At 36.9% G+C, this 26650-nt stretch overlaps 2 protein-coding genes across 7 annotated transcripts; one reads left to right on the forward strand and one right to left on the reverse strand.

Moving 5' to 3' along the window:
* Nucleotides 1–1077: 1077 nt before the first annotated feature.
* On the forward strand, nt 1078–8873 carry LOC122090694 (vacuolar protein sorting-associated protein 2 homolog 3-like). 3 transcript variants are annotated; one of them, XM_042660367.1, is made up of 12 exons: nt 1078–1444; nt 1633–1677; nt 3638–3672; nt 3749–3799; nt 3952–4056; nt 4152–4223; nt 4393–4464; nt 4571–4651; nt 5109–5144; nt 5258–5313; nt 8284–8347; nt 8457–8873. In XM_042660367.1, exons 1-11 carry the CDS (start codon nt 1411–1413, stop codon nt 8333–8335), a joined length of 639 nt encoding a protein of 212 aa, XP_042516301.1. In that variant the 5' UTR covers nt 1078–1410; the 3' UTR covers nt 8336–8347; nt 8457–8873. The 3 variants fall into 3 exon arrangements, with proteins under 3 accessions (XP_042516301.1, XP_042516300.1, XP_042516299.1); XM_042660366.1 differs by having other exon boundaries at nt 1079–1299; nt 1393–1444; nt 8284–8873; XM_042660365.1 differs by having other exon boundaries at nt 1080–1444; nt 8284–8873.
* Nucleotides 8874–10010: 1137 nt separating this feature from the next.
* LOC122090692 (casein kinase 1-like protein 10) lies at nt 10011–19129 on the reverse strand. Of its 4 annotated transcripts, none has more exons than XM_042660362.1 (15): nt 18123–19129; nt 17924–17964; nt 17283–17352; nt 16932–17080; nt 16694–16789; nt 15876–15946; nt 14227–14288; nt 13753–13816; nt 13550–13634; nt 13269–13395; nt 13007–13080; nt 12866–12926; nt 11682–11810; nt 11369–11502; nt 10011–10692 (listed from the first exon to the last, which is right to left on the reverse strand). In XM_042660362.1, exons 1-15 carry the CDS (start codon nt 18196–18198, stop codon nt 10408–10410), a joined length of 1524 nt encoding a protein of 507 aa, XP_042516296.1. In that variant the 5' UTR covers nt 18199–19129; the 3' UTR covers nt 10011–10407. The 4 variants fall into 4 exon arrangements, with proteins under 4 accessions (XP_042516296.1, XP_042516295.1, XP_042516298.1 ...); XM_042660361.1 differs by having other exon boundaries at nt 12866–12929; nt 18123–19127; XM_042660364.1 differs by lacking the exon at nt 11682–11810 and having other exon boundaries at nt 18123–19122.
* Nucleotides 19130–26650: the final 7521 nt, after the last annotated feature.

The following is a 26650-nucleotide window of genomic DNA, read 5'->3' on the forward strand; positions in this document are numbered from 1 at the left end:
AAAAGTCTTTTGTTCTCCACAATCTACACATATACGAAAACTTTGGTCTTTGACCTCTACAATGCATCAATATCAAGCAACCAAGTAATCGATAGTATTAGGTAAGACTGAATTGGGTTAAACCCAACGCAATCAGGGTTCATTGGGGCTGGATTGGGTTGGGCTAAATCTGATAGGGTTGGGCCTAGGCTGAGATATCTTAGTCGGACATAGAATTAGCCTGGGCCTATGTTGAGTTAAGAGACCTTAGGGTTGGGATTAGTTTTACACCACTACATCTATTGTTACAAAACCCACGATTCAACTACCGTAAAAAATTCCCATACAACTCAAATTCAAAATTTGAAAGATCTATCGTTAAAGCCAAGTCCAACAAAAACCCAACTATGTCACATGAGTGGAAAGAAAACAAACTCCTATAGGTTACAAGACAACTATTGTGACAAAATCTATGATTCAACTACCGTTACACATTCGTTTCTTATCTTATCAACCCATCAATTGTAATGTCACTCATCTTTGAGAGAAAAACATTCTAGGTGTCCTGGCTGCTTATCCGGGATATTGGAGGGTAGTAAGATCATTTTGGGTTGGGTGTCAATCGTTGGGCCTATCTAGGCATATATCCTTGAACCATGACCTACCTATTTAAGGAATAGGTCGGTTTTGGTTGGATTATGAGCTTTAATCGGATTTCTCCTAAAAGAATTATAATTGGGTCTTAAACGGGATAATGAACCAATAAAACCTTAAATCGTTTTTACTTTTTTTAGATTTAAGATACTTTAATTTATTTTATTAAATTATCAATAATTTTTTGAAATATATTACACTTAATAATTGATAAAAATATCAATATATACCTTATTCTATCCCAAAAAAATCAAAATACGTATATAAATGATCGGACTAAATGTGTCAGTCCGAGCTTGGCTTGTAAATGGACCGGACTGATCGAGAGGCCCATCAGGCTTATCCCTTGCACTGTGTATTATCTATTTATAAATGGGTCGGGCTTAGGCTTCACACATTTATTAATTAGCTTGGTCCAAGTTGAACCATAAACATGTCGGATTCGGTCGAACATACCGGTGCTGGCTTGGAATTGACATTCCGGTGGAGAGAGAGAGAGAGAAGCGCAGCAAGGTGAAGGGAGAAGAAAGGAGAAGAGAGGAGAAGGGAGGAGAGGGTGCTTGCGTCACCCTCACCTGCCAGCTCAGAGAATCTTTTGCATAATAAAGAACGGCGATATCCTCCCGATTCTGGTCTCCTTCGACTTGCAGGCCAGGCGACCTTTATGTGAATACTTCCATTGACAATCTCCTAAATTCTGCAAAGTTCGTTTTCTTTTCCCTCCAGTTTTAGTTCTCCTGTAAGCTCCCTCTATTGCAGAAGATCGTTTGGTCGAGAATGAACATCTTTGCTAAAAAACCCACAGCGAAAGGTTTTTACCCTAGTTATCTCTGCTGTTTTTTTAAGTTTCACATTTTCTATTTTTGGTTTCTCGATTTCATGTACTTCTCCTGTGCATTCTGTAGATTTAATATGTGATTAGATTTGGTTTCCGATGGTTTATCTGATTACTCTCCTATTTGAATTTGACTACTTCATTATTTATCTCTTTGGTTGCAGATGCGCTTCGTGAGAGTAAAAGAGAAATGGCTCATGCGACTAGAGGTAAGATTTTTCTTCATGAGTTATTGTTTTGGATTAGAAAATATGGAAAACTGAATCTTTCTTAGACGGAATATTATTTTTTGTAATACTTGTACTCAGTAACAGCATTCTTCGCAAGCAATGCAGTAATTCTGATAGGAAATTTTTTATTTGATTTTGGATTACAATGGAATTGGAGTTTGATTTGAGATAAGATGATTTTGTGTGCTGTTTGAGTTGGGAACTGTCTGCTAGAAGAGCCCTAGCTTGATCTGGCTTACACCTCAGGGCGTCTTTTGGTCTCTTAGTGTTGCAAGAATTAGTTCTTCGTGTGTGTTACTTCAAGAATGTCAAAGGGTTCCAGTTTTTGACTTTGCAATTGTTGTGTTGTTAGTGCTGTTGTTTGATGATTATTCTAGGACTCTGTGGAGTATATCTTTGAAGTTTGTCGCACCAAGGAAAAAACATTAGAGTGAATGTGAGACTCTGCTTGAATAGGAATTTTGTCTTCTTTCTGCTCTGGTTTCCATTTGGTTAAAAGGCATTTAACTTAAAGATCAGCTTCTTTATGCTGATTGTTGCAAATCTTGCAATTGTTAGTGAGAAAACTGATATTTGTCATGGATAATTTAGTCCCTTATTTGGCAGTTGTGCCTAAAATCTCCATCAATTATATGGTATTTTTTCTTTCCCCTCTAAAAAATAAAATATATAAGAAAAAAAAATACTGGATGGCGATGAAAGTGGAACAAAGGGGGGGGTCTGGGCACAAGAATAAAGTTGTTCGGGTTCGAGTCAAGAAACAGCCTCTCCATGTTTCGGGGTTGAGGCTGTGCGTATTATGACCCTCCCCAAACTTGCAGTGGCAAGAGCCTTGTGCACTGGGTACGGCCTTTTTGATGAAAGTAGAACAAAAGCTGTAAGATCGAGTAAGATAAAAGGTTCAAGTCCAGAAATCATAGTTGTCAAGGCGACCCAAGACGGTGGAGGGCCGTGTAAGCGCTTAGGTGACAAGGCGCCCCCATAGGCGAACAACATGGCCATGTGTTAATTTCCCCCCTCTTTTATAGCATCATTTGTATGCTACAACATATACATTATATCATGAAAAATTAGCATTGAGCCACAAGAAGTTAAAAAAAACCAACTACATCAATGCAATATGATAAAATTCTGAAAACATTTAACATAAAAATTAAAATCAACACAAAATGCAAAACTTAAGTAATCTTCAAAGTTTAAACAGCAAAATACTCAAGATTCAAGGCTCAATTCAACAGTCCAGTAAAGTGTCAAAAAATCCATATATTCCAAATACAAATTATATAATCAAACTCATCAAAGAAATCAACATTTGGCAGTTGTTGTTGCTGTCTAGTAGAATCAGTTGCCCTTTCACAAAAATCATCTACAACATCCTCATCATCATTCTCATCTTCCTCTTCTTCCATATCTCCTTCATCTGACGACTCTTCAACAATAGCCTCCCTCTACCATGACATGTATAGCAGACATTGGCTCGAGAGGTTGATGCTTGACCTCTCCTTGGTTGGTTGTGGTCCTCAACTGATGTAGATGCCCTAATTGCTCTAGCAACATCAGCCCATGTGAGATCATCCTCGGGATGGACCCCACTGGCTGGTCAGCCATCCACTCACTACTCCAGTTCAATTATTAAACACAAGTAGATTAATTAAGTACGGGGCCACGTGACCAGGTAGCGTTCTCGCTCCCATTGCTCCTTGATGGAGGCTTGTTAGTGTTGTCTGTGTCTTTAATTCTGTTTTAGATTTGTCGAACGTAGTTGACAGCTTGACAGTTAAACATCTGCAAGACATTTTTTGAGAAAACCATCTGATGGAATTTTCCCTCTGTGATATAGTGACCTTTTAAAATCATGTCTCTTAATTTGGAATGTGAGGTCGAAGCAAATTTAACATTCATATCAATTTTCTTGTTTGAACATTTATCTTGCTTTCAGGTATTGAGAAGGAGATTGGCGCCTTGCAATTAGAAGTACGTGAAGAACTTTCAAATGATGTTTTCATTCTAGACTTGTCGTTTGATTTAACTTGAGCCACTGTTGTGACAGGAAAAGAAACTTCTCGCTGAGATTAAGAAGACTGCCAAAACTGGAAATGAGGTAGCTTCTCAGCGTTAATTCCCTCATTTGGGGGACTTTATGTATCTCAACCATTGTCTACAGTGCTGAAGTGATGTGAGAAACTATCCGATGGCGTTTGACTGCAATTTGACCTATTTTTCTTATTTTATTTTGTTTTTGGCATTTTGCAGGCAGCGACTAAAATTCTTGCCCGTCAGCTTGTCAGGCTGAGGCAGCAAATTGCTAAGTTACAAGGTAATCGAGCTCAAATGCGCGGTATAGCAACTCACACGCAGGTGCCTTACAAATGAATCTTATGGGATTTGTTCTGCCATTCTCTTGGTCTTTTGGCTCGTGTTGTTATCTTAGCAGTTTTTATCACCACTTGCAGGCAATGTATGCCAACACTTCAGTTGCCGCTGGCATGAAAGGTGCAAGTACGGCAATGGCAGCTATGAATAAGGTCCGACAATAAAGACATGCTTCTTGACCCTGCTCAATTAACATTCTTAAGTGTCTAGCCATAGATTTATCATGCTCTATGAAACCCAAGATTGTTAGTCGATTTTCAATCTTCTTTTTCTTCTTTTATCTATTTGGTTGGTTGCTTACTGTACCAATTCCACTCGCAGCAACTCAATCCTGCAAAGCAGATGAAGGTGATGCAAGAATTCCAGAGGCAATCCGCACAAATGGACATGACGGTAAGATTTTGTTTGTTATTTTCCATAAATTTAGTTTATGTTGTGGAAGTATATCTTTCTACTTGGCTTGCAACTTGTGATTCCCACTCATATCTTCTGTGTGCAGACTGAGATGATGTCAGATACCATAGATGATGCATTGGACAATGACGAGGCTGAAGATGAAACCGATGAGCTCACAAATCAGGTAGGCCCCGCAACGGCCTTCGCTTAGGCAAACAAACTATATGGAAAAATGTTTAGATATGTTGGCCTTTATGATTGAGCTGTGCTTCATAATTCCTGATAGATATCACCCAGGTGTCTTCTTAAAATCTGGAGGTAACTCTTGGATATGGGGCATGATTTAAAACTTGGACTAAGTGCAGTATCTTACTTCTAGCTTAGAGCTAAGAGACAAAGGAGTAAAAAGAAAAGCCAAAGGTTTGTAAAAGAATTAAACATTTCTATCTGTCTAGTTTTAGGCGGTAGCAACTTAGATATGATGCATATGGTTATCAAGAGGTTACCTTTTGAGTTTAGAAAAGAATGGATCCTTATGAAGTGTTCTCTTAAGTATCTTTTGTTATTTCTCCGTGTGCCCTGGTTTTGTCTTCTCCTTACTTCCACTCTTTCTTTTTGTTCTTTTTTGGTTTCCCCCTCAGGTGCTAGATGAAATTGGTGTTGATGTTGCATCACAGGTGAGTAGTACTATTAATACACTATCATGTGCTGTTCTGTTTTCTTTTTCTGTCAGCACATTTTGTATTTTTAACTGTTAAACTTATTTGAGTTGTTCTGGATCTGTCGACAGTTGTCAGCAGCTCCCCGAGGGAGAGTTGCAGGAAAGAAGAGTGAGGATGTTGGAAGGTATGTTGACTTTGTACAGTTTCCTCCATCTTTTGCGTAAAAGCATGTTAATCTGTCTATATGTTCAAGAAGTGAATAATGATTTTTATCACTGGAAGATAATTTTAGAATTTATGCAAACTGTCGCAGATTGGAAAATAGTGTGTCAACAACTATAGGATAAGATGTTGAGTACTCATTAATCAGCCATAACAAATGCCAGAATAGTCTGGGGGCATGCTGCCTAAGATTTTGTTGAGTGGGTAAGCTGGATTTCAACATGCAACCTCATGGTTGAGGTGCAGCAAATCAACTTCTTGATCCAGAGGCTACATGATTGAAGAATTTTTTGGGGGGGGGGTCGGAAACACAATTTTATTGAATGATACGCGATTGAAGATTGGATACTAAATAAAAAATTATAGACACCAGAAGTATAGGCCCATCTGTTTTCAGATGAAGTACTTGCTGTTGCACACCACAGTACCACACACGTCACACCCAAATATACAAGTTACATGCACGTTTCTTATTTTTTTCCTATTAATTCATGCTAGACACCCTTCCAGTATAATCTCACAATTTTGAAATTTACTAGGCATGGACATGTCAGAAGAAGCATGTTCAACGTTGCTCTGCATCTAATTTATTATTCTATTATTAGATGTGTTCTTAAGCCATTTTTGTCCATGAAGGTGCACAGAGTGGATGGTTGGGGAATGAGCCCTTGGATAACGGGAGGAATTTCTGGAGAATTTTGTTTGGTCCAGTAAGTCTAGAGATACACCGGGCACTAATATCTGCCTCAATAGAACTGAAATTTTGAGACAGGTAGACATGCCAAATTTCACCCAACGTGGAGTTGGCCAAGTGGCAAAATAAAGCCTTGAAAATCTATTGAAAAAAAATGAACTTTTATAAATAGAAATGGAAAGCTAAAATTACGAAAGAATATGCCTATACATGGGAGAGTATATGCTCAGATCTGAGTCTGAAATTTGAATTGTGGCTGGGGGTGTCAATTTGGGTATGAAACCGTTTAAACGGAGTGGGCCATCCAATTAAACCTGGAACCAACCAGACCAATTATTAATTGGTTGGTTTCAGCCATAAACATTAGGTTCATATGTATTTTGAAACTGAAATCGACTTGAACCAAACGGTCAGTTGGGATAGCTTAGGATCGCTTATTAATTGGTCACTCACTATTCACTCTCTTTGGCCAAGCATACCATGTAATAATGAGCCTTTCCGAGTACTATTTAACTGGGACCGTTTAAGTACTTTATGGGGTACACCGGTACAGTCTTATAATTCCTTGGTTTTCATTGTAATGGACTGAAATATAAGACCCAAAAAGTGAGGTTTTAAGGGGGGTACACAAAAAATATTATTTATTTTAGTGGGTCCCATGTTAATATTGGCCGTGGTTTCTAGAGTCCTCCTTTAGTAGAAGATATGGTAAGTTTTGAGTCAGTTCTCTTTCCAAAGCACCTGCATATAGAAGAGTTTCCTTCTCAGTTTATTTTTAAGTTGTTTTAGTCAATGAGGGACTCTTTTCTTAACCTGCTCAAGGGAAGAGATTACCAATTCTGTTTGGGTCTTTATTTCAAGAGTTTTAAGTCAACTTAGAACTCCTCCATGCAGGCTGGTCGGCAGAAGGAGATTGAGTCATGTTTTTGTTTCTGATTTTCTTAGTTTTATAATAATTGTAAGGCTTAGCCAGCCCCTTTGATTTAATCAATGAATGGATTTTTTTTTCCCCGTCTTGTCTTCTTCCTCTCTTCGTCTCTTTTATTTGATATCATTCTTCAGTTTCAGCAAGGTGTTACTCTGTAGAAATAGAGGTAGATCTTCTTCCTTCGATGATATGTTCTGCTGCTGCAAGAGCATCTTTGTTATTAGATTCAGATTCTGGTCACAGCTTATCACTGGGCTTGTTTGCATCTGAGATCCATAATCCTATGGATTTTCAGACTGCATCAGTCCTGATCCTAAGACATGGAACTTATTAGATAATCAATTGGTTCTGGTAATCTAGACCTTTTTCTAGATACCCATACAGTCGAAATTGTCATTTCATTTTCCACTTGGTAAAACTTGGTGCCAGTATAGAGATATACTCTGGGTTTGTCATTCTAGAAAAAAAAATTCCATTTCAAAAATCTCAGAAAGTTGTGTTTTTGAGAATGTGGAGGTTTATGAGGGTAGAAGCCTGGTATCGGCATTTGGAGGAAACTTAATCCTTTAGTTTAGTGTTCTAGTGTGCCTCGACTCTTCAATATACATGTTCAACTGCTCTGCTTAAAAAGGGGCATGCCCAGTGCACGAGGCTCCTGCTCTGCAAGGTCTGGGGAGGGTCATAATGTATGCAGCCTGCTGAATCAGCTTAATAAACTTCTTGCTTGGATGATTTACTGTTAAGCATCCATTTTGGTTTACTGGTGTTTGAACATTTATTATCTTCATGTACCCATGCCTGATGAGTTTCTTGGTAAAGAATGAAGATTGTAAGATAATTTTTCTTTTGGTAGTTAATGATTTTATTGAAGGTAAAAGAAAGCAAGAGATACAAGCAAAAGATATAACAACAATGACAACCATATAGAAGCAGAGATTTCCCAATCCTTAAGGCCTTATTTCCCTAAAGCCGAAGAATATTATATCCAATTTCAAAGGAAAATCCTTCCCAAAACATAATCTTGGTCTTACAAATCCCCTCAGTCTAAAAACGAAGGATGCGTACATGACTCTTGTTTATAGTGAATTCCTGCCTTCTTTCTTATCTTCATTGAAAGTGCACCTAGTTGCCACATGAATTCTAACAGTATCACCATGGTTAGCTTACTGGGTTATTGTAAGGTTATGGTCGCTCGGTTGAAGTGCTTATTTGCATATCCTTATCTCATTGTTATTTTCATCATTGTATCTACCCAGGTTTATTTTTCTTTTAAATTTAAGATCAAGTAATTGATATTTCTTGGTATGCAGTTCGGGTGTGGATGAGCTTGAGAAGAGGCTTGCAGCCCTAAGAAACTCATGAGCTGAAGATAGAGTATGCATTTAGTATCACCTACCGATTCGATAAATTTTGGTGTCAGATTACTTTTTATTTTGGAAAGAACCTTTACTGTATGTGTTGGCCCTTTGTATGTGGATAAAAGGTTGACCTTTTTCTTGTGGAGTTTTATTCAAGCGCCAAGGCAATACTATACATATGCTGCACCTACAACTGCTTGAGAAGAACCCAGTTCATGGGATCACTCATCAGGATGGTTTCCCAGTGACTGCTTGGTTTCGATTTATTCAGAGGTGGCCAGTATCTACAGCATTTTGTGAACATGAAACCCAGCTCCAGAAAATAAAACATCTCAACATCTGCACATTTTGTTCAGTTTGTACTTTAAGAATCTGCTAAGCTGGGATTGGACATTTTTTTTGTGGATTGTTTAAAGAATTATAAGTTATTTTTTCTTTTTAAAATCATTTGGGTAGTTTAATGATCAAAACTCAAAAATGTAAAGGTAGGTACTGTTTGAGCCTGACATAATGAAAAGGTCTCATGAGTTTCAGTATCCAAAGATCAAAATCCACTGCTGACTTGCGTTGTATGCTCTTTGGTTACAATGTATCAACTGTGTCTCGTGGCATGCAACTTTCAACTTATGCTACTATTAAATTTAAGAGAGATGGAAAGGCATGCCGCTAACGGGGTTTGGAATGCAAGGGGCATGTGGGTCATTTCAAAAAGGAGAGGGAGAGAGTGACACTAGATGGGCACCCTAGTTTTTTCCCTAAATTTATTTATAAATGATTTTCAGACTTCTCTATTTATTGCTCCTCCTTCGGCTGATGATTCTGAAAGCTTGTTGGCTTTGCCCCTTACTACTGAATATCAAACCTTGTCTTCTGAGGATCATCCTATTCTAATCTGTGATGGTTGTCATGACATGGTACTTTTCGCAGTGGCTGGGCATTTGTAGTTCTATTTGATTCCAAATTTCACTGTGCTGCTTTGAGTTCTGATATTACAGGATAAATGTTGGCACCGCAAGCCAGAGGGATCTAAACAATTGACAATGGAAAGATGGTTTTTATTGTTCTGGGTCTAGACTACATTCAAAAGTGAGAAAATAAGAGAGAATCAGGTTTCAAAATGCATTCTAGATCTAGAATAGAACATCCCAAAAATGCATACAAAACACAAATATCCACATTTTTAGGTATTTATAGGGAAGGAAATTGTCCGGAAAGATTATATAGAGAAGACCCACCCATCTCTTGATCTGATTCTCATCCGGTTAGTGAATTTTTGTAACACTCTGGACCTTCTATTACATTATTTTCCTCAATTTTTGTGACACTCTGGACCTTCTATAACATTAGTTTCCTCATATTTGTGACAATTAGGAGATTGATCACGGCTGATTCCAATCTGAATCTCCCCCCACCCTTTTATTTCCTAATCTTTGTATCGTGATTCTTGATCACAAAGTTTCCAAAAATCAGAATTAGATTCGATTGGATTGGCCGATTCTAGGGTTTCTTGGGACTGATTCCGATCTGGCTATCCAAGTCAATAGGTACCAATCCAATCCTGATACTGTGTCTTGAATCATCGATCTTGAGCGGGTTCAAACTCCCAAACCACCCCCAACCCACACCCCAACCACCCTCCAAAAAAAAAAAAAAAAAAAAAAACATCAAACACCTTAAAATCCAGAGAATGAACTGGTGATATGTTTGGTATATAATAAGCATGAATTGACAATTGTATCTATCACAAACTCCCAAGTCTCAGATATATTAACAATTCCCTACAGCAAGAACTTCGAGTATTTTCTCTTTCTTGGATGAGTCAACAACACAACATTATGGAATTTTCTCTTTCTTGGACAAGTCTACGACACAACATTATGGCGTACGCCTCTGAACACAGGTAACTGAAAATTGTTCTTAAAAGAGAAACTTCTTTGAGCTTCAGCTGTGAAGAAAACCCCATGAACTGTTCTTTTTCAGATATACAAGGAAAGAAGATAAAATGCTCAGAACTTGAAGAACAGCACGGGCGTTTCCCCTTGACAGTGAGATCTATTCTTACCATACGGATCTCCTTTACTTCCTCTTCTCCGCCCCAATTGAGAGGAGCTCAAAGCTCCTAAAGGTATCCTCACGGCCAGCTCTTGCGGCCGCAACACGTGCAAGGGATGATGACTTGGACTCAAATCCAGGCTGGAACCTTTGGGTCGTGGAAAGGCGCCCACTGCCTGAGACCTGCCGGCTTGATCGACTCTCACTGGGCTCACCAGATGAGCTCGGTCGGCTGCTTGAGATAACAGCCCTTTTAGAACTGCTGCCATTCCGAGAGGAGGAAATGCGGCCTCTTTCTGAATCAAGTTGCTGACAAAATCAACAAGAACCAATATTAACACCCTGAGTTGCACTAAAACACAAGTGTTACTGGTGTAAGACACGAGCCTTGCATTGGGATATAGAAATTGTACAAAAATCAAAATCATTTGAATTGCCAACATTTTCAGATTTTGATTTTCATAAAAAATCAATTACATAAACAAAAGCATGCAGACTCCCAACCAAAGTTCTAGGGATCAATATTGGAAAATCACCCGGATCGAATCGGTATCTGCTGAGACCGATTCCTAAAACCCTACCCCCAATTAGAATATAATCGGTGCTTAAATTTTGTAGGCATGTCCATATTATGGTCATCTATCTTGGAAGTTTTGGCCAAAGTGCATTTTCCCTTGTGAAAATTTTATGCTATGGAAAAATTCAACTTAGGCAGTTTCAGTTCAAGTTTCAGTTCAATGACTTCAGTCATTAAAAATACAGGGGCCAGAGCTCAATACTTAATGGTTTGTATTGTTGAGACGGATCCCCAATTAAGACATGGCTAATCCATGGGCTGCGGAACCCACTCAATAATCAGTTGCCAAGACCCGCACTATTAAATTGGGTAGCAAATGCCACAGTTGTGAAATAGGGACCAAACGAAGTCTGAACAAATTTCCAGGAAAACCATGATTGCAACACCATATTGGCGAAGAAAACTTACAACATCCTTGGAGGATGGTACATCCTCAGAATTCTTGTGCTTGGAGTGATCACCATGTAGACCTGAAACTGAAGTGTTTCTTCTAGCAAACGCTTCAACTGCGCCTGAGAATCTATCTCGAATCTCTTGTCCCACTAGATGAAACAAATACAACATATCAGTCATCAAGAGCCTAAGAGAATTCATGCATTTTTGGAGAATCAACAATTGAGAAGTATAGCCAAAAAGGGTTTTATGTTCTCCCCTTCCCCTGCTCCCAAAAATAATTATCCCATTCAGACAATAATAAAGAAAACATTGTAATGTTCTTTACATGGTGCAGTGAAGAGACGCTTCTTCTCAACAGCCTTAACATCTCCAACACGGCAGCTTGATTGGAACTCGAATTTAGGGGACGTATTGTCAACATAAGGATCTTGTATACAGACCAAGCCCATTTCCACTGTGGAAATATGACGCTTAGAAAAATGACTGAAAACTCAATATGTAGAGAGAGTTTTGAAAATCTAAGCAAAAAATCCTTAATAATTAATAACCACTTCTACGATATATCAATTGAAATAGCCACTTGAGAATGCCTTGATATCTTCTCTAATTTAACTCACTTAAATTTATAAGTTTAGTTGTACATGAAATCTGTAAGAGATTAGACCAATCTCAACACATCCTTTGGTTTTTTGGAAGGAAAAAAAAACGAACTAAAAGCCCTTGATGATTAGAGAGATGTTCTCCAATCCCCCACCGCCCCAAAACAAAAGACACCTATTAATGCAAAAGTCAATCCTCTCACAAGAGAGCATATCATTGTAAATTCCCCTCCTTTAAGATGGAGGTATCTGCTAAGAGGTTGATTGCAAAACCATCACTTCTAATTAACCGCTCTTTAAGAGTTTGGTTGCAAAATCACTTCTTCCAAGGTAATCACTCTGAGTTTGGTTGCAAAAACACCTATTGTACTTCTGTTACATTGTGTCCCCCTCTGCTCTTATCGTGTATCCCACAATTTTCTTCTCTCCCTCTCCCCACCGCCCCCCCCTAAAAAAAAAAATCCGCATTGGCCGACGGCTTTTTATAGTTTATGGTGAAGAGAAATCTTCCCCCACTCGTTAATCAGATTTGAATCTATATCTGTGTATTCAATTGTTTCACTTCATATTATTATTATTATTATTCGGGCAAATATCACAGACAAAAATATGTACCAAATTTGGATCGTCAAAATCAAGTTCTAACCCGAATTCCCAAAACAACAATTAAGCTATTCTGGTACTGAATTTTTGCAGTGTGCTGAATTGTGACCATGTTACACAAAAAACACAACATAATGACAGTATAAACAAACAAATGCAAAGATCTAGCAGGTGCAAATGACTAGTACAGAACTCAATTTAGTAGGTCAATGTTAGATTGTATGAACCCTAACTTAATAAGAATTCAATGTGTTCCAACGACTAGTACTCAAAACTCCAAACTCGAAAGTGTAGAAAGATGATGTACCTGAAGTCCTCTCTGGTCTTTCTGCAGATGGTCCAGCAGTAGGTCCTGTTTTCCCACTGGGCTGCTGAAAGCACAGTAGTACACAGAAGTATTTTAGAAACATTGATATAGGAAAAAGATAGAAGTTCTAAAAACACCCACACGTAATCTAGTATTGGCACCAATCTGAGGATACTTCAGCACAGTCCAGTCGAACACATAGTCAAACTGATAGCCTGCACCAATGAAATTGTCAAAAACTACCCAAGTATAGTGGTCAAAATAAATTTAGAAACAAAAGCACCCCCTACCTTTCTAAATGTGTCATGGATTTAACAGTACAAAATACTAACAGCCAGAAAAGAAAATTTTTAAAGGGCTGCTTGCAATCATTTTTCCTTAAGAAGATAACTTTGGTTTTTACCTTCTCGGATAAACAGGTCACGGAAAAGTCTCTTCAGGTATGAATAATCTGGTTTGTCATCAAACCGCAAGGATCGGCAATAGTGGAAATATGATATAAACTCCGAAGGATATGATTTACAAAGCACCTGTTGCATAATATCAGCATTTCAAACAAACTCAATTAGCCTGAAATTTTGATTTCTTAGAGAACTTATTCGATAATGCAGGACGAGCCTGGCAGTCAGGGAATCAGCAAAATGCACTTTATCATAAGCTACTGACAGTAGAAAAGGAGAATACCTCCATAGGCGTTAGCATCTTCTTCTCACTGATCTTATCGTACTTCTGCTTTTTAGTCCCGGCTTTCAAGCCCTGCCAGGGAAGGCTGTTGAACAATAATCACACAAACAGAATAAGAATGTCTGAAATTACAATTAAGGCACAGACAGAAAATTCCAGTATGAAAGCAGGAAAAGAATGGGTGGTAGGGATATATATTCGACCTTCCCCTTAGAAAATACATAAGCACATAACCAAGGGATTCCAGATCATCTCTCCTGCTTTGTTCTGCAAGTAAATTAACTTCATTATAATCTGGAGCAAATCTATATTTGTTATTGTAACTGAAAAAGACAACTAATCCATAAGCCCATTTAGCGGCAGGAAAGATTATCAGTTTTAAGTTCACCATGTGCCATATACTGGGGTTTTGGATGGAATTTAAAAACCAAAAACAGAATTTCTGAGGCCCCAGACAAACCAAATCCAGGGTATATTCAGAAGTATGAGCTCTTAATTTCCTACATGTTCAAGTTTGACAGACACCAACAGGGAATTTATGGGAAAATGTAATTAAGGTTGATAAGATGGCAGTATTCTGGTGTTCACTTTTTCTCTTTCATAATGTCCTAATTTCACACATCTACTATACAAACAGTGGCAATTTTACAGAAAAACTGGCATGCCACTTTACTCACCAACTCCAAGATGAGTGTTGACACTTGCATAGCGAGCGGTTCCAGTGAGATTCTTGTTTTCCCTGCAAGGGAACTTGATAAGTCTCAAAGATATTTACAAGATGAAGTTAGTGAAAGAAAGAAAAAACGAAATTAAGAAAAAATGTAACCAGCTAAATTGACATCCATATCTTAGGCATCAGAGTTACAGTATTTGATAAGTTACATGAAAGCCCCAAACATCAAAATTGGGACATTGATGATTTATGTATTCCCATCTTTAAGTTGGAGACTAAGTTGGGCATCACCACTCCAAAAATTGATATTCATTAAACATTGTTCTCCATTTTGAAACAAAAATTACTGTTCTAAGCTCCTGACCCTTTACTGCTTGCCAACGTAGCAGATGAATGAACAAGCGAGGAGTTAGATGGATACAAAAACAGATAAAAGTCTGTGGTTCCATGTCATGTCAAGAAGCATTACCAATACAGCATTGAGCAGATCAATGATATCCATAAGGAGGTAATGATATCCATAAGGAGGTGCTGAAGCCCTCAGGATTGAACAATGAAGACGCAAGACAGAGCCAGTGAAGATCATTCAAGACAGTGTTTAAACTTGCATTGAAATCAGGATGCCACATTGCGCCTTCCAACTCCAAGCAGAGCATGTTCAGCTTCAATTTCAAACCCTCCACATTTTAACCCCATAGGCTAACTGATTTATTTATTTATCTTTTTAATTAGCAGACTGATGCAAAGCATGATGAGCAAGCTAGCACTAACATTTTATGTTGAGCCATATGCGATGAACACCAGATCAAATTAACTGATTTAAGGTTACTGAGGACGCTAATGTATATGGGGCTGCTGAATTTTGAAGTGACTCCATATTTGGTTCTTACTTGATTTTTCTTGTTTTTGGATCACAGACAACTTGGTAATTTCATGTTTCATTCATAGCCTGGTCTACTTATGGCAATATGGCCTATTTCTTAATTTATCATTTTGATTTGTTATATTTCAATTTGTTTCTTGTTTTGGAGCATACATACAATTTGGTAATTTCAGGTTCTGTTGGAATCTGATTTACTCATGGTCCAATTCTCATCTTATCGTAGGGATCACTTTTAATATTAGTTGTGATTAGATAAACTGGGTGATGCTGAAAGATTTCTACCTGTTACACTTTAATTCCATTTATTAGAAGAAGAATGAGTGCTAGTATGACTATATTCTGTCCCCTACTAGCATACTTGCTTCTTCCACCTTACAGTTTTTAAAAGCCGTCAACTTCCAAAACTCATTGGAAAGCTCTCTCCATTAAGAATACTAGCTATTAAGGGGGAAAGCATCAAAGGAGGCGTCATTGTGCTTGTATATGAGTACAGCACCTCAAAATTTATTATGGTTTATAACTAAATGTTAACATTAGACACAGATGAAAGGCTATTTAGATAACATTAACTTTATACAAACTGGAGTCAAAGGCAAAGAAACAAGGCGGCAGCAGGATAAGCATGAAACAATTATATTCAAATCTGCAGATAAAATAGATTCCACACAAAAAAAACCCCAGAGCAAATAAGAAACACAACAGGGACAGCAACAGGAAAAGCGTAAACCAGAGATCTTAGATTCTGAAATCTGAATACAGCTAAAATATACCTGTATGGTATGTGCTTGTGAGTTTGAAGATCCCTATACTTTTTGGCAAGTCCATAATCGATAATATATACCTGTGTTGAAGAGCATATGAGGAAGATAAAGATTGAAGATAAGCATGCATTGAGAAAATTCATCCCACAAAAAAAAACGAAAGATTATAGAGAACACTGCATACATTGTGTATAAAAAAGCCCTCACTATACTTCCATTCTCTCAATTTTTTTAATCAATATAAAAATATTACAAAGAGGAGAGCAAAAAAAAAAGTGCATAAACAAAATGTCCAGAGTTTACAGAAGAAGAGAGGTGAATCTGTTTGGGTACAACCTAGGGTTCCAAAACCCTAATTAGGTCGCTAGGTACCAACTAGAAGTGACAAAATCTCAAATAAAGTAAATAGAGGCGATTCTGGTTCCTGACAGTTCAGGGCCCTTTGGGTAAGGCAAACATAATCTGGGATAAAACAGGATTAAAATTGAAAGGAAATGACCTTTAAGGAAATTCAAAATATGGTGGGGTTAATATATAAACAAATTCAGAAAGTCGTAGGAGGTGACTCGGCAAAACACTTATTAATCTCTAAACATAAAGGAAAACTCTATTTACTAGTTATTACGGCTCTTTTCCTATTCATGAGCAGCCTACAACTAAGATAGTAACATACACAAGCATGCTATAGCATTGTGCATGCGCACAAACACAAACCCACAAGTTCAAGTTTCTTGTTTTCCATCATACTAATGATAACAAAGAGAGACTGCCAGAATTTTATCTCAAGATCTGATCTACTATGTAAACATAGTAACCGTAGGCAATACCTGATTTGCTCTGCGCCCTAAACCCATTAAAAAGTTGTCAGGCTTTATATCCCGGTGAAGGAAACCCCTTGAGTGCATATACTCAACCCTGTTAATCTGCACAAAGAAATGGTGAGAGGAAACATTACCAATGGCAGCTCCAACAGCAGACAACTTATTTTAAAAATAATCATGGCATGATAACAGCTTTTGCACTTATCAAATTTCTCCAAATCAAGTTCCAGATAAAAAAACTTACTAACTGATCAGCAAGCATCAGCACAGTTTTCAATGTGAATTTCCGATTACAATAGTTGAACAAGTCTTCTAGGCTTGGCCCAAGAAGGTCAATAACCATGACATTGTACTCGCCCTCAACTCCAAACCACTTCAGGTGGGGAATTCCAGCTGCAACACAAAAATAAATAAATAAATCTGAGGAAAAACATGCTATGATGCATCAGATTAATAAATTGTGTCCTTTTTTATCAGCTTATCAAGTAGACTGAGTCATAGCTAGTTGTTACAAGTCAACATACTTCCTGCCTTACTGTTGAATAGGTAGACCTGTGACCTGTCATTGTTGAAGGAAAAGGAAAAGGTAACTTACTTCCCCCTTGAAGAAGCATATACAATTTGGATTCATAGTGAAGCTGAGGATGCTTGGTCTTCACAGGCTCCTGAGAATTGCAATGGCAAGAAAAAAAAAATTGGTACGGGACTTGAAATAAAAACATAATGATAGCAAAATTGATTTTGCACATCTAAAAACATGGAATTATAAGGGTGGGGGAAGAGCTAAATGTATTTCTGGGTATATCAAATGCAGAAAACCAACAAAAGAAGGAATGATAAGAAAAGGCAAGGGAAAGGAAGGAACCAACCAAAACAAACATGTAAATATCAGTACTTGACTTGCTTAGGGTGCCCAGAATGCAAGTAACATCACATGGATATTGAATCCAGAGTATTATGCGATATGATGAGACCACAAAACTGAATAACAGTAATAAACGCAAAATTTTTAGAACCAGAGGAACAGATCAGGAAGGCAATTTCCAAGCTCCCTTCAGTTTACAATTAAATAATTAATGACACAAGTCAGCAATAATCAAAGCCAAGGAATAAGCCCAATCTGTTTAATCTAGAATGACAATAATACACAAAGAAATTTAATATATCTAATAAATAATCATTGAATTCCAGCCAATAAGAAAATTTCACCAGAAAAAAAAAAGAGTACTGACTCACCAGCTTGATGGCCACTTCCTCCCCACTTTGTATGTTAACCCCTAAATCAAATCAAACCACCAAAATAAAAATCCATCAAAATAACAATCAGGAAAAAAATAAAATAAAATGGAATATCATCGGTGGAAAACACAATGCAGAAAATACAATTAATGAAAGGAATACAAGAACACTATTGAAAAAACAATGCACCCCATACCTAGGTAAAGCTCGCCGAAAGATCCACTCCCGATCTTACGCCCGAGCTTATACTTCCCACCAATGACATGCTCCATGATAAAATCCAGCTATACAGACCTCACTTCCAAATCTCTTAAGGATAACAATGACTTAGCTTAGGCTGCAGCTTCGTCAGATTCGAACCAAATTTACCATTCCAAAAGATGTATGTCAGCTATTTGCTTCCTTCTTCACCAAATCCTCCATATCGTTAAATCCCAATACAAATCAGAATTTTCAATAGCACAAAACAATCAATCGGGGAAAATAGAGAGAGAGAGAGAGAGAGAGAGAGAGAGAGAGAGAGAGAGAGCCTTCTTTTATTCAATGACCGACCGCAAATTGCCTTGCAACAATTAACAGTTAACAAATTGATGGGAAATATCAATCAATCCTCCCTATCTGTTTTCATCCACCACCGAAACCTATCCCCAAAACCTCTTCCTCGATCAAGCAAACCCTGATCTAAGTACCTATCACCAACAATATACATCCACCGGAGGAAAGAAAAAACCCTAAAATCTCCACTAAACAGCCGCCGATCGGAACCCTAATACCCGGAACCATCAAACGACATTGCTTCAGATATCATATGGCGATTGAAACCCCAATCCAAAAAGGGATTTTCTTGAAATAAATTTTAAAACAAAATACAAAAAGTAATGAAATTTACATCAAAATGCTGCGAATTCCACGGGCAATGAAGAAGAGATTTGAAGCTTATAAGGTAGAATCTGGAGACGAGGGGAGAAGAAAACGTCAGATTATTTCGAGAATGTTGATAAGGATAAAGGGAATAGTTTCCGGATACAGAGATAAGAAGAGAAAGAGAGAGAGAGAGAGAGTCGTCGGAGAAGAAAAGAAGAAGAAAGAAAGAATGCTAGAAGAATGGCAGAGCTGGTGGAAGATTTCTAGACTCTTTTTTTTTTAATTTACTATTATTTATTATTTAATTTTTTTTTTCATTTTTATTAGTTATGAGAATGAATGAGGGGCGAAGCGATTCCTTCTCTCACCCCTCTCTGTATGCTGGGTAGCCTGTTTAAGGGGATTTGGCTTATAAGTTGTACAGTTTGCAACAAACGTGCACGCTCTCTCTCTCTCTCTCTCTCTTCTTTCTCTCTCTAACATTGAAGAAAATTTAGCTTAAATATCTAGCTACTTTCGTCAGCTGGCTTTTACAGGGACATGTAGGCTGGAGCTTATCTTTTTTTTCCTTTTTAAAATTGTATTTTCTTAATTTTACCAGAAAAAAAAATTGGTATTTTCTTAAGAAATATTTTGTTGCATTAATTATTTCATGAACTAAATATTGCCAATGGAGCAGGTGGCATAGGGTTTGAACGATCGAAATCGTATCGGCCGTATTGTATTGGTATCAGTTGAGATCGATCTTGATCCCTTACTTATTCATATTGGCTGCCCGTATAATTTCAAGGGTACAATAGTAAAAAAATCATATTTTTTCTAAAAAGTAAAGGGCAAAAATGATCGATATGCATTGATCCTCTCCGAAATCAATACCAATACTAATACCGAACTACTGTTATCGAGAACTAAATCCATGAGGTGGCAAGGTTTAAAAAATGGAATCGATAATCAAATCAATCAATGTTGATTTCAATATGAATCAATTGAGATCGATCATAAGCGATTAGAATTAATTGGAATCAGCTCAATTGGTGGGAATACAATGCCGTGAAAATCTTTTGCCCCGTTTGTTTAGAGGAGAGTTTGGGGTGAGAATATATGACTATTGGGTCTCACATGTTGGTGGGGTTGAATGCAGGGAAAGTAAAGTTGGAAAAAAATTGGACTTTTTCACCCCAATCTTGTTTGATTAGCACATAGATGTGGGAGAGAAAGAACAAAAAAATGAAAAAAAAAAAGAGTCATTAATTGCAATGACTTCCCACCCTACAAAGTCCCACCAATTTGGTAGGATTTTGGAAAAGGATTAGATGAAAGCCACATCAGCAGACAAGAGAACTCATCTCCCAATATTGTCTAGAGTATTTATTTCCCACCCATTATATCCAAACGCATGACTTTACCAAGCTTTTGGAAAATAAGTACAACTCTCCTACGGTCCTACCCTTTAAATCACACCATATCAAAACCCCCTTAAACAAATGGGCCTAGATTCTTTTACGAAGTTTGGCTAAATAGAATGAATCAATGCCTAAGTTCACGTTTAAAGACGTAATTGATAGACAACAGATGAATATTCAATCCCGCCATTAAGATGCTCAGTTAACTATTTAACCTTGATAAGAATATGATTTATTCCAAAATCCATGCATTAGGGTAATTCGAATCGACTGAGTCTCTAAACCGATTTTCAATACCTTAGTGAGTGGTCTAAGTTACAATATGTTCAAGTAAATGGAATCAGTAATAGAATAGTCCTCCACATATTCTGATTACAATTCAATTGGTTAGTTTGGTCTAGTTTTTGTTGGATTGAATCGATTTTAGTGTGAGAATGGATAAATCTGAAACTAAATCAATAAGGAAATGTTTGGGTTCAATCATTTCAGCTCGATTTAGATTCGATTTGATTCATTTTTCTCTTATCAATTTGATATTGGACTCGATTTATCATGTATGTATATACATAATTATGGAAAAACCATGTCTTTCTTTTTTCAGTTTGGTTTCAATTACTTATCGATTAAGGTTCTGTTTTGATCTAATTTAATGTTCAATACGATTTCAATCGATTTTGGTGCAGTCTGGTTTCAACCAATTCCACAATGCCCCAATCCCTAACCAAATCAATAAGGAATCAGTTCTGTTTGATTTGGGCTTTTTCGGCCGGTTCAGTCCAGTTTCACCGGTTCTTCTAGGGTTTGACACCTCTATTAATTTGGAACATAAATTAGAGATATCTTAATGAATTAATTCATCATATCTATGTGTTTACCCAAAAAATAAATAAAAAATACTAAGACCTTAACAGCCAAGTAATATATTGCCAAATAAATATTACTAAGATACCCTTGTCATGCCTTTCTTCTTCCCTAAGTCATTAGACAAAGAAGGGTATCCCAAACCTATACATTGGGAGGATGTGGGCCCATAACAAACGTGTGATGTGTGTGTCACTCCTCACAAAGTATGAGTCATCTCAGTTCTCAAAGGTTGGCCCTAGTAGAGTAGTAATTTTTTGTTTGTCCCCTAGAACCAACTCATCCCTAGGGCAAGGCCAAAAATGCTGGCCCTAGATGTTAGGAAGCATGGGTCATTCAGATCCATTTAGGGTTGGCCACAAAATGCTAGCCCTAGATTTTAGGAAGCATGGGTCATTCATACTCATCTAAAGTGTCAAACTCATCTCAAGGGCTTGGCAAAAAATGCTAGCCCTAAATATTAGGAAGCATGTGTCATTCATAATCCTAGATGTTAGAAAGCATTGGTCAGCCAGATTCATTTAGGGTGTTCCAATTCATCCTAGGGCTAACCCAAAAAATGGTAGTATTAGATGTTAGGAAGCATGGGTCATTCAAATTCATTTAGGGTGTCCTTTTCAACCCTTACTAAGCATGAACTAATTATGCTTCTGATGCTTAAGGTAATGATGGTGGGTTGTCAACCTTGTGTGTATAAAAAGGAGTTTTCTATTGTTTTTGCAAGCAAGCTGTTGCTTCTAAAATAGATTGGAATAGAGTAAGCAACCATGGTTTTGATTAAGACACTTGTTTGATTAAGAATAATGACTTGTATGCAAATTCATATACCAATTAAGATAATAGCTTCTAAACCTACTACCATAGTGGACTAATCTAGAGGTTAAACATAAACAACATCAAGGGCTGGCCATGGTGTAAAAAAATTGGAATCAGATCAATCGAATAGGCCATTTGGATTGAAATCGACAATCAGTCATCCTGATTCTGGCCATGATCAACCCTGATTCTACTCAATTTTTCAAACATTTTCGTGAAGGCAAACATGCTCATGTCCATCGTCTAGGGGGCATTAGGCAATGGTTGAGGTTGTTGCTTGATTAAGAACAATGTGTTACATGTATCATTGCAATTCAATAAATAATTATTATTGAAAGGTTACTTGGCTAAGTATTGATTAAGATTATAGTTTATAAAACTACTAATATTCGGGTTAAAGTTGCATGAAAAAAAATTATATTATTTCCACCAAAAAAAAAAAGAAATTTGCGTTATCGCATGGAAATTAGATTTCTTAAACATATATTGCTACTTCGAACACCAGTTTGGTCTGGTGGTTTAAGCCCAAGCTTGTTGCAGTAGGGTCTTGTGCTGGTCTTGTGTTTGAATCCTTCCATCACATTAATTTGGCGGATGGCTAAAAACCCCCGCCAATTACTCTCCAAGTTACCATTGTGGTGGGCCCACCTTAGCACCCTTAAAAAAAAGAAAGAAAAAGATATTGCAACGATTGCAAAACCAACTCATATACACCAAATTACAGTTAGTTGTTTAGCTTTGGTCCAATATCCTCACCTACCCACAGTCAACTGTTAGTTGGATCATGGATGACAATAAGAGGAACAAGGTTGGAGACCATGATTTTTGACTAGCTCAACCTAGATATGATTCTATATTTGTTTAATATTTAAAGAGAAAAAAAAAAATCCACAATGCTAGTGTACATCCATACGTGTATTTAAAAAAAAAAAATGAAAAGATATTGATCGGATTGATTCGGTGCTGGTCCCACCCAATATTAGGCTTAATTGAATGCCATTGGATCATCACCACATCAGATTGAGACATGGGTATTGGAGAAACCCTCTCCTTAAATTTAAATAGAAACCTTTTTTCACCTGAATTGGTACATAAGTATAGTAGGAAACCTCTCCTCCGATTTAAATAGAAATTCAAGTTAAGAGAGAGAATTCATATGGGATCACTTTTTTCTTCTTCTTCTTCTTCCTTTTTTTTTTTTTTTTTTTGAAAACTTTATGAAGAGAATTAATGTCATTTTTTTTTTGGGAGGGGGGTTGGTTTTGCTGGATTCTCTTTCTTCATTATATTGAAAATAAATGATCATGTGCTTTATTTCTTTAATCATAATTATGTTATCCCCACTAATGGCAATGATAAGGTGGGTCCCCCACAAAGAGTTAAAGCTTTAACCTAATTAAGTCTTAGAAAGAACAAATTATGATTAGACTTGTTAATTAAGTGTAGCTTTTTAGAGGTGGAACATTTGCTCACACTTGATTGGTATTTTATTTATTGGACCCTTTGTTTATTTTACTGTTATGTATAATGTGGTAAGTCCACTCAATGGTAATAATAATGATAATAGTAAAAAAGTATTACTCCAAATCTCCAATAGTGCCATAGAGGGATTTTAATTAATTAGCTCCCTTGGCTCAGATACCCATAATATAAAGAATGGCAGTGGGCCAATGGGGTTCAACTCAAGTGCTCCTGCTTTTCACTGTTTCACATAAGGTGCTACAGCCACATGGCAATCAAAGCAAAGCTTCCTCAGATTTAAATTTAATAGGCATATCATCCATGTCTGTTAATTATGAGTCCATTTACAAATCAATTTAATTTCATCATATGTTTGAATTCTTAGAAAAAAAAATCACTTTCCATCTAACCATGATTCAATGCTTTAAGATTTTTTTTTTATAAGAAAAAAATATATAAATTAAATAAATAAAGATTCCACATTTTTTGTTACAACCATTCCAACTTCTAGGTTTTTCAGTACTATTTGCTAAATTATGAGCTAAACATATGTAGTCTCTATCTTGTATTCAATAGATTATATTTAGAGAATAGCCTTTTTATGGATTTGATATCTAAAGAAGGTGGAATAACTCCCACGGCCATTTATATACAGAATCATCTTGTTTACAGTCTCACAACTCCAAATAATCTATTCAAACATCTATGATTATGGAACCCAATGATCTTGCTTGTTGTAGTCCTTGAAGCATCCCTCTTGCCTCTAGTTCTTGAGCATTCCTTGCATAGCCATAATCCAGAGAGACAGATAAGAACTGATTTGGAGAGATAATGACGAATACCCTCATCCAGCTTGACCTGAATTGTTTTTTAAACTCCCATCACAGATCAATAAAAGGTCTCTACTCTATTATAGTTAAGGAAATCCTTTTCGGACAAAGACAAGTTGGATTTGGGAACCTCTGGAATTACATTTTGAATAGGAGAAAGCTTGAGTTCAACTACTTAGATGGAGCTAACAGTGAGGTATTCAGTTCTCATTCCTAATGGACCCATTGCCCAAATTCGTTTTGAAAAAAAAGGAACAAGAAAAAAAAATAAAAATGGTGTCATTCTGTTTTTTGCTCTTTACCCAAATTCATTTTGAAAAGGGAGAAGAGAGAAAAAGGTGCCACTCGATTTCCTATTCTAAAGAGTGGAAAACACAACGATCATCTATTGCTATAATCCGATTCAATCTATCTTAGTGAGGATACCTTACAAACTTATGTCTTTATAGGACAAAGTTTTCCTTCTTCCCCAGGTGTTGAAGTTCATTGCTCCATCCTAGGGTTCACAAGCCCCTATAGGTTTTAGTACCTTCCCCCAAAAACCCTCTTGATACAACCTAGATGCATTTAAATAACCCATGGTGCCCATTCATCATGGGTGTAGGGAAACTCAGTCCTATTTCATATGATGGGGATGTGTTTTCTATCTCAGAGTGTGTACCTACACCAAGACATAGAAGGTTCGAAATTATCACTGCACCCCTCCTGATCGATGCCAAAATGTGCTCTCTTATTGGCTGGGCTGCTAGCTCAAGGGTCACGCTCTCGAACAGAAAACATTTTCCCTTCTATAATAGTATATGATAGTACAATACAAGAATTTTTTTTTTGTGGGGGTGGAGAACATTAAAAGTGGAATCAGGGATCGAATAAATATGTGCTTTAAGAGCTCATTCCAAGCCATTTTGATGTGGGATCGGGAATGAGCTCTTGAATCACTTCAAAGACGATGAAGAAAATGAATTGGAATTGGTCAATCCAATTATGATTAAGGGACCTACAATTAGGATCATTAGGAATTGAGATCTGTGTCCACCTATTCCAATCCGAATCTGGCAATTCATTGATCTGATTCCTCAAACCATGGGAGGGGGGACAACTCAGTGAGCTAGGCTAAGTTTGGTAGTCATCCAAAAAATCGTTTCTAGCATTTTTCATTTTATACGAACAAGAAAACAGAATATTCCATTTGGTGTCCATGGTTCCTTTTTTCAAAACGAACCAGATAAAAATTAAAAGAAAAACGGGGAATGTGGTTAACCATATTTCAACTTTTGAGAAACGCTCCATTTGGGAAAATTCATATGTCACCAATAATTTTTTTAAGGACAAAACCTTCTCTGTCTCCTTGAAATTCTGAAGAACTGGGGTGGTGAAGAATCCATTAAGAATTCTAGCTCGATCCCTACTCTCCCTCAACATTGTTGATCATTGGTCTCCCTCATCCCTGTCTCGATGAAACTGAACTGAGAAACCTTTTCCGTGAAGAAAAAATTATGTTCGATTTCCTCTCTTCCTCATCCATGTCTTGATGAAACCATTTTAGAAATATGTTTACCAAACGCAATTTTTTAGGAAAAAAAACACGATTTTTTAACACAGAAATGAAAAATTATAATTTTGACACAAGACGTCAAAAACGTTACTAACTAAGGGTGTCTATGTTTGTTTTGATTTTTTTGTAATTGTAGAAATTTTAATAGGACCACCAGTTTGATTTTGAACCGGTAGAACATTAGTTACAATGCCTGATAAAACAAAACGAACCAATGATCCAACAAATGAACCAAAAAAATCGATTACATCAGGGTAACCTAATGATGGATAATTACCAAAATCCTCCATGACCTAATTCATAAAGAGATGGAGCTCTACATAAACGATATGATGCGTGAAACATAGGTTCTAGGATGGCATCGTTTCCAAGTTCTCAGGGCTAACCAGTGTAATATTGAACTACTGTTGTGAAATTAAAAAAGTAATCACTCATTCAAAAGAAAGAAAATGAATTTTTAAATATATCAAGCCGCCACCTAAAATAGAGTCTAAAACCACAATTTAAATTAACTCAAAATGACTCTTAAGATAACTAGTCCATCTATAAGATTCAAGTTACAGTCCACGATCCATGAAAAGTGTTAGGGATCCCAGTCTGCTAAGTGAAAATCGGTCTTGCCTTTACTTAATACTTATTAAATAATGAATATTTATTGAAATTATCAAAAAGACTTTTAATTTAAAGTATCATACATACATACACATCACATTTTTGCAAAAATAAAATAAAAAGATAAATATTTAAGGAAAAAAGAATTATGCCTAGGAGTGTGGACTATGTCAGCGCTCCCATGTGTCTCATTCTCCTGCCTTTGTGAAAAGATACATTTGCCCCTTGTTTTGGGAAGGAGAGAAAGAGAGAGAGGCACAAGAAACGCTGGCGTAGGCCATACTCCCGGATAGAGAACCATTTCCCATATATTTATTACAAA

Source organism: Macadamia integrifolia, chromosome 10, assembly GCF_013358625.1.
Source record: "Macadamia integrifolia cultivar HAES 741 chromosome 10, SCU_Mint_v3, whole genome shotgun sequence".
In the NCBI taxonomy this organism is placed as follows: domain Eukaryota; kingdom Viridiplantae; phylum Streptophyta; class Magnoliopsida; order Proteales; family Proteaceae; genus Macadamia; species Macadamia integrifolia.

Bases quoted from the DNA above. Each gene is read 5' to 3' on its own strand.
- LOC122090692 (XM_042660361.1), bottom strand. From the start codon at position 18,198: ATGGAGCATGTCATTGGTGGGAAGTATAAGCTCGGGCGTAAGATCGGG. The intron at 14,289-15,875 runs GTATATTTTAGC...GTTCCCTTGCAG, and splicing joins CACAAGCACATACCATACAG to GGAAAACAAGAATCTCACTG. The intron at 13,081-13,268 runs GTAAAAACCAAA...TCATTGGTGCAG, and splicing joins TGACCTGTTTATCCGAGAAG to GCTATCAGTTTGACTATGTG.
- LOC122090694 (XM_042660367.1), top strand. From the start codon at position 1,411: ATGAACATCTTTGCTAAAAAACCCACAGCGAAAG. The intron at 3,673-3,748 runs GTACGTGAAGAA...CTGTTGTGACAG, and splicing joins TTGGCGCCTTGCAATTAGAA to GAAAAGAAACTTCTCGCTGA. The intron at 3,800-3,951 runs GTAGCTTCTCAG...GGCATTTTGCAG, and splicing joins CTGCCAAAACTGGAAATGAG to GCAGCGACTAAAATTCTTGC.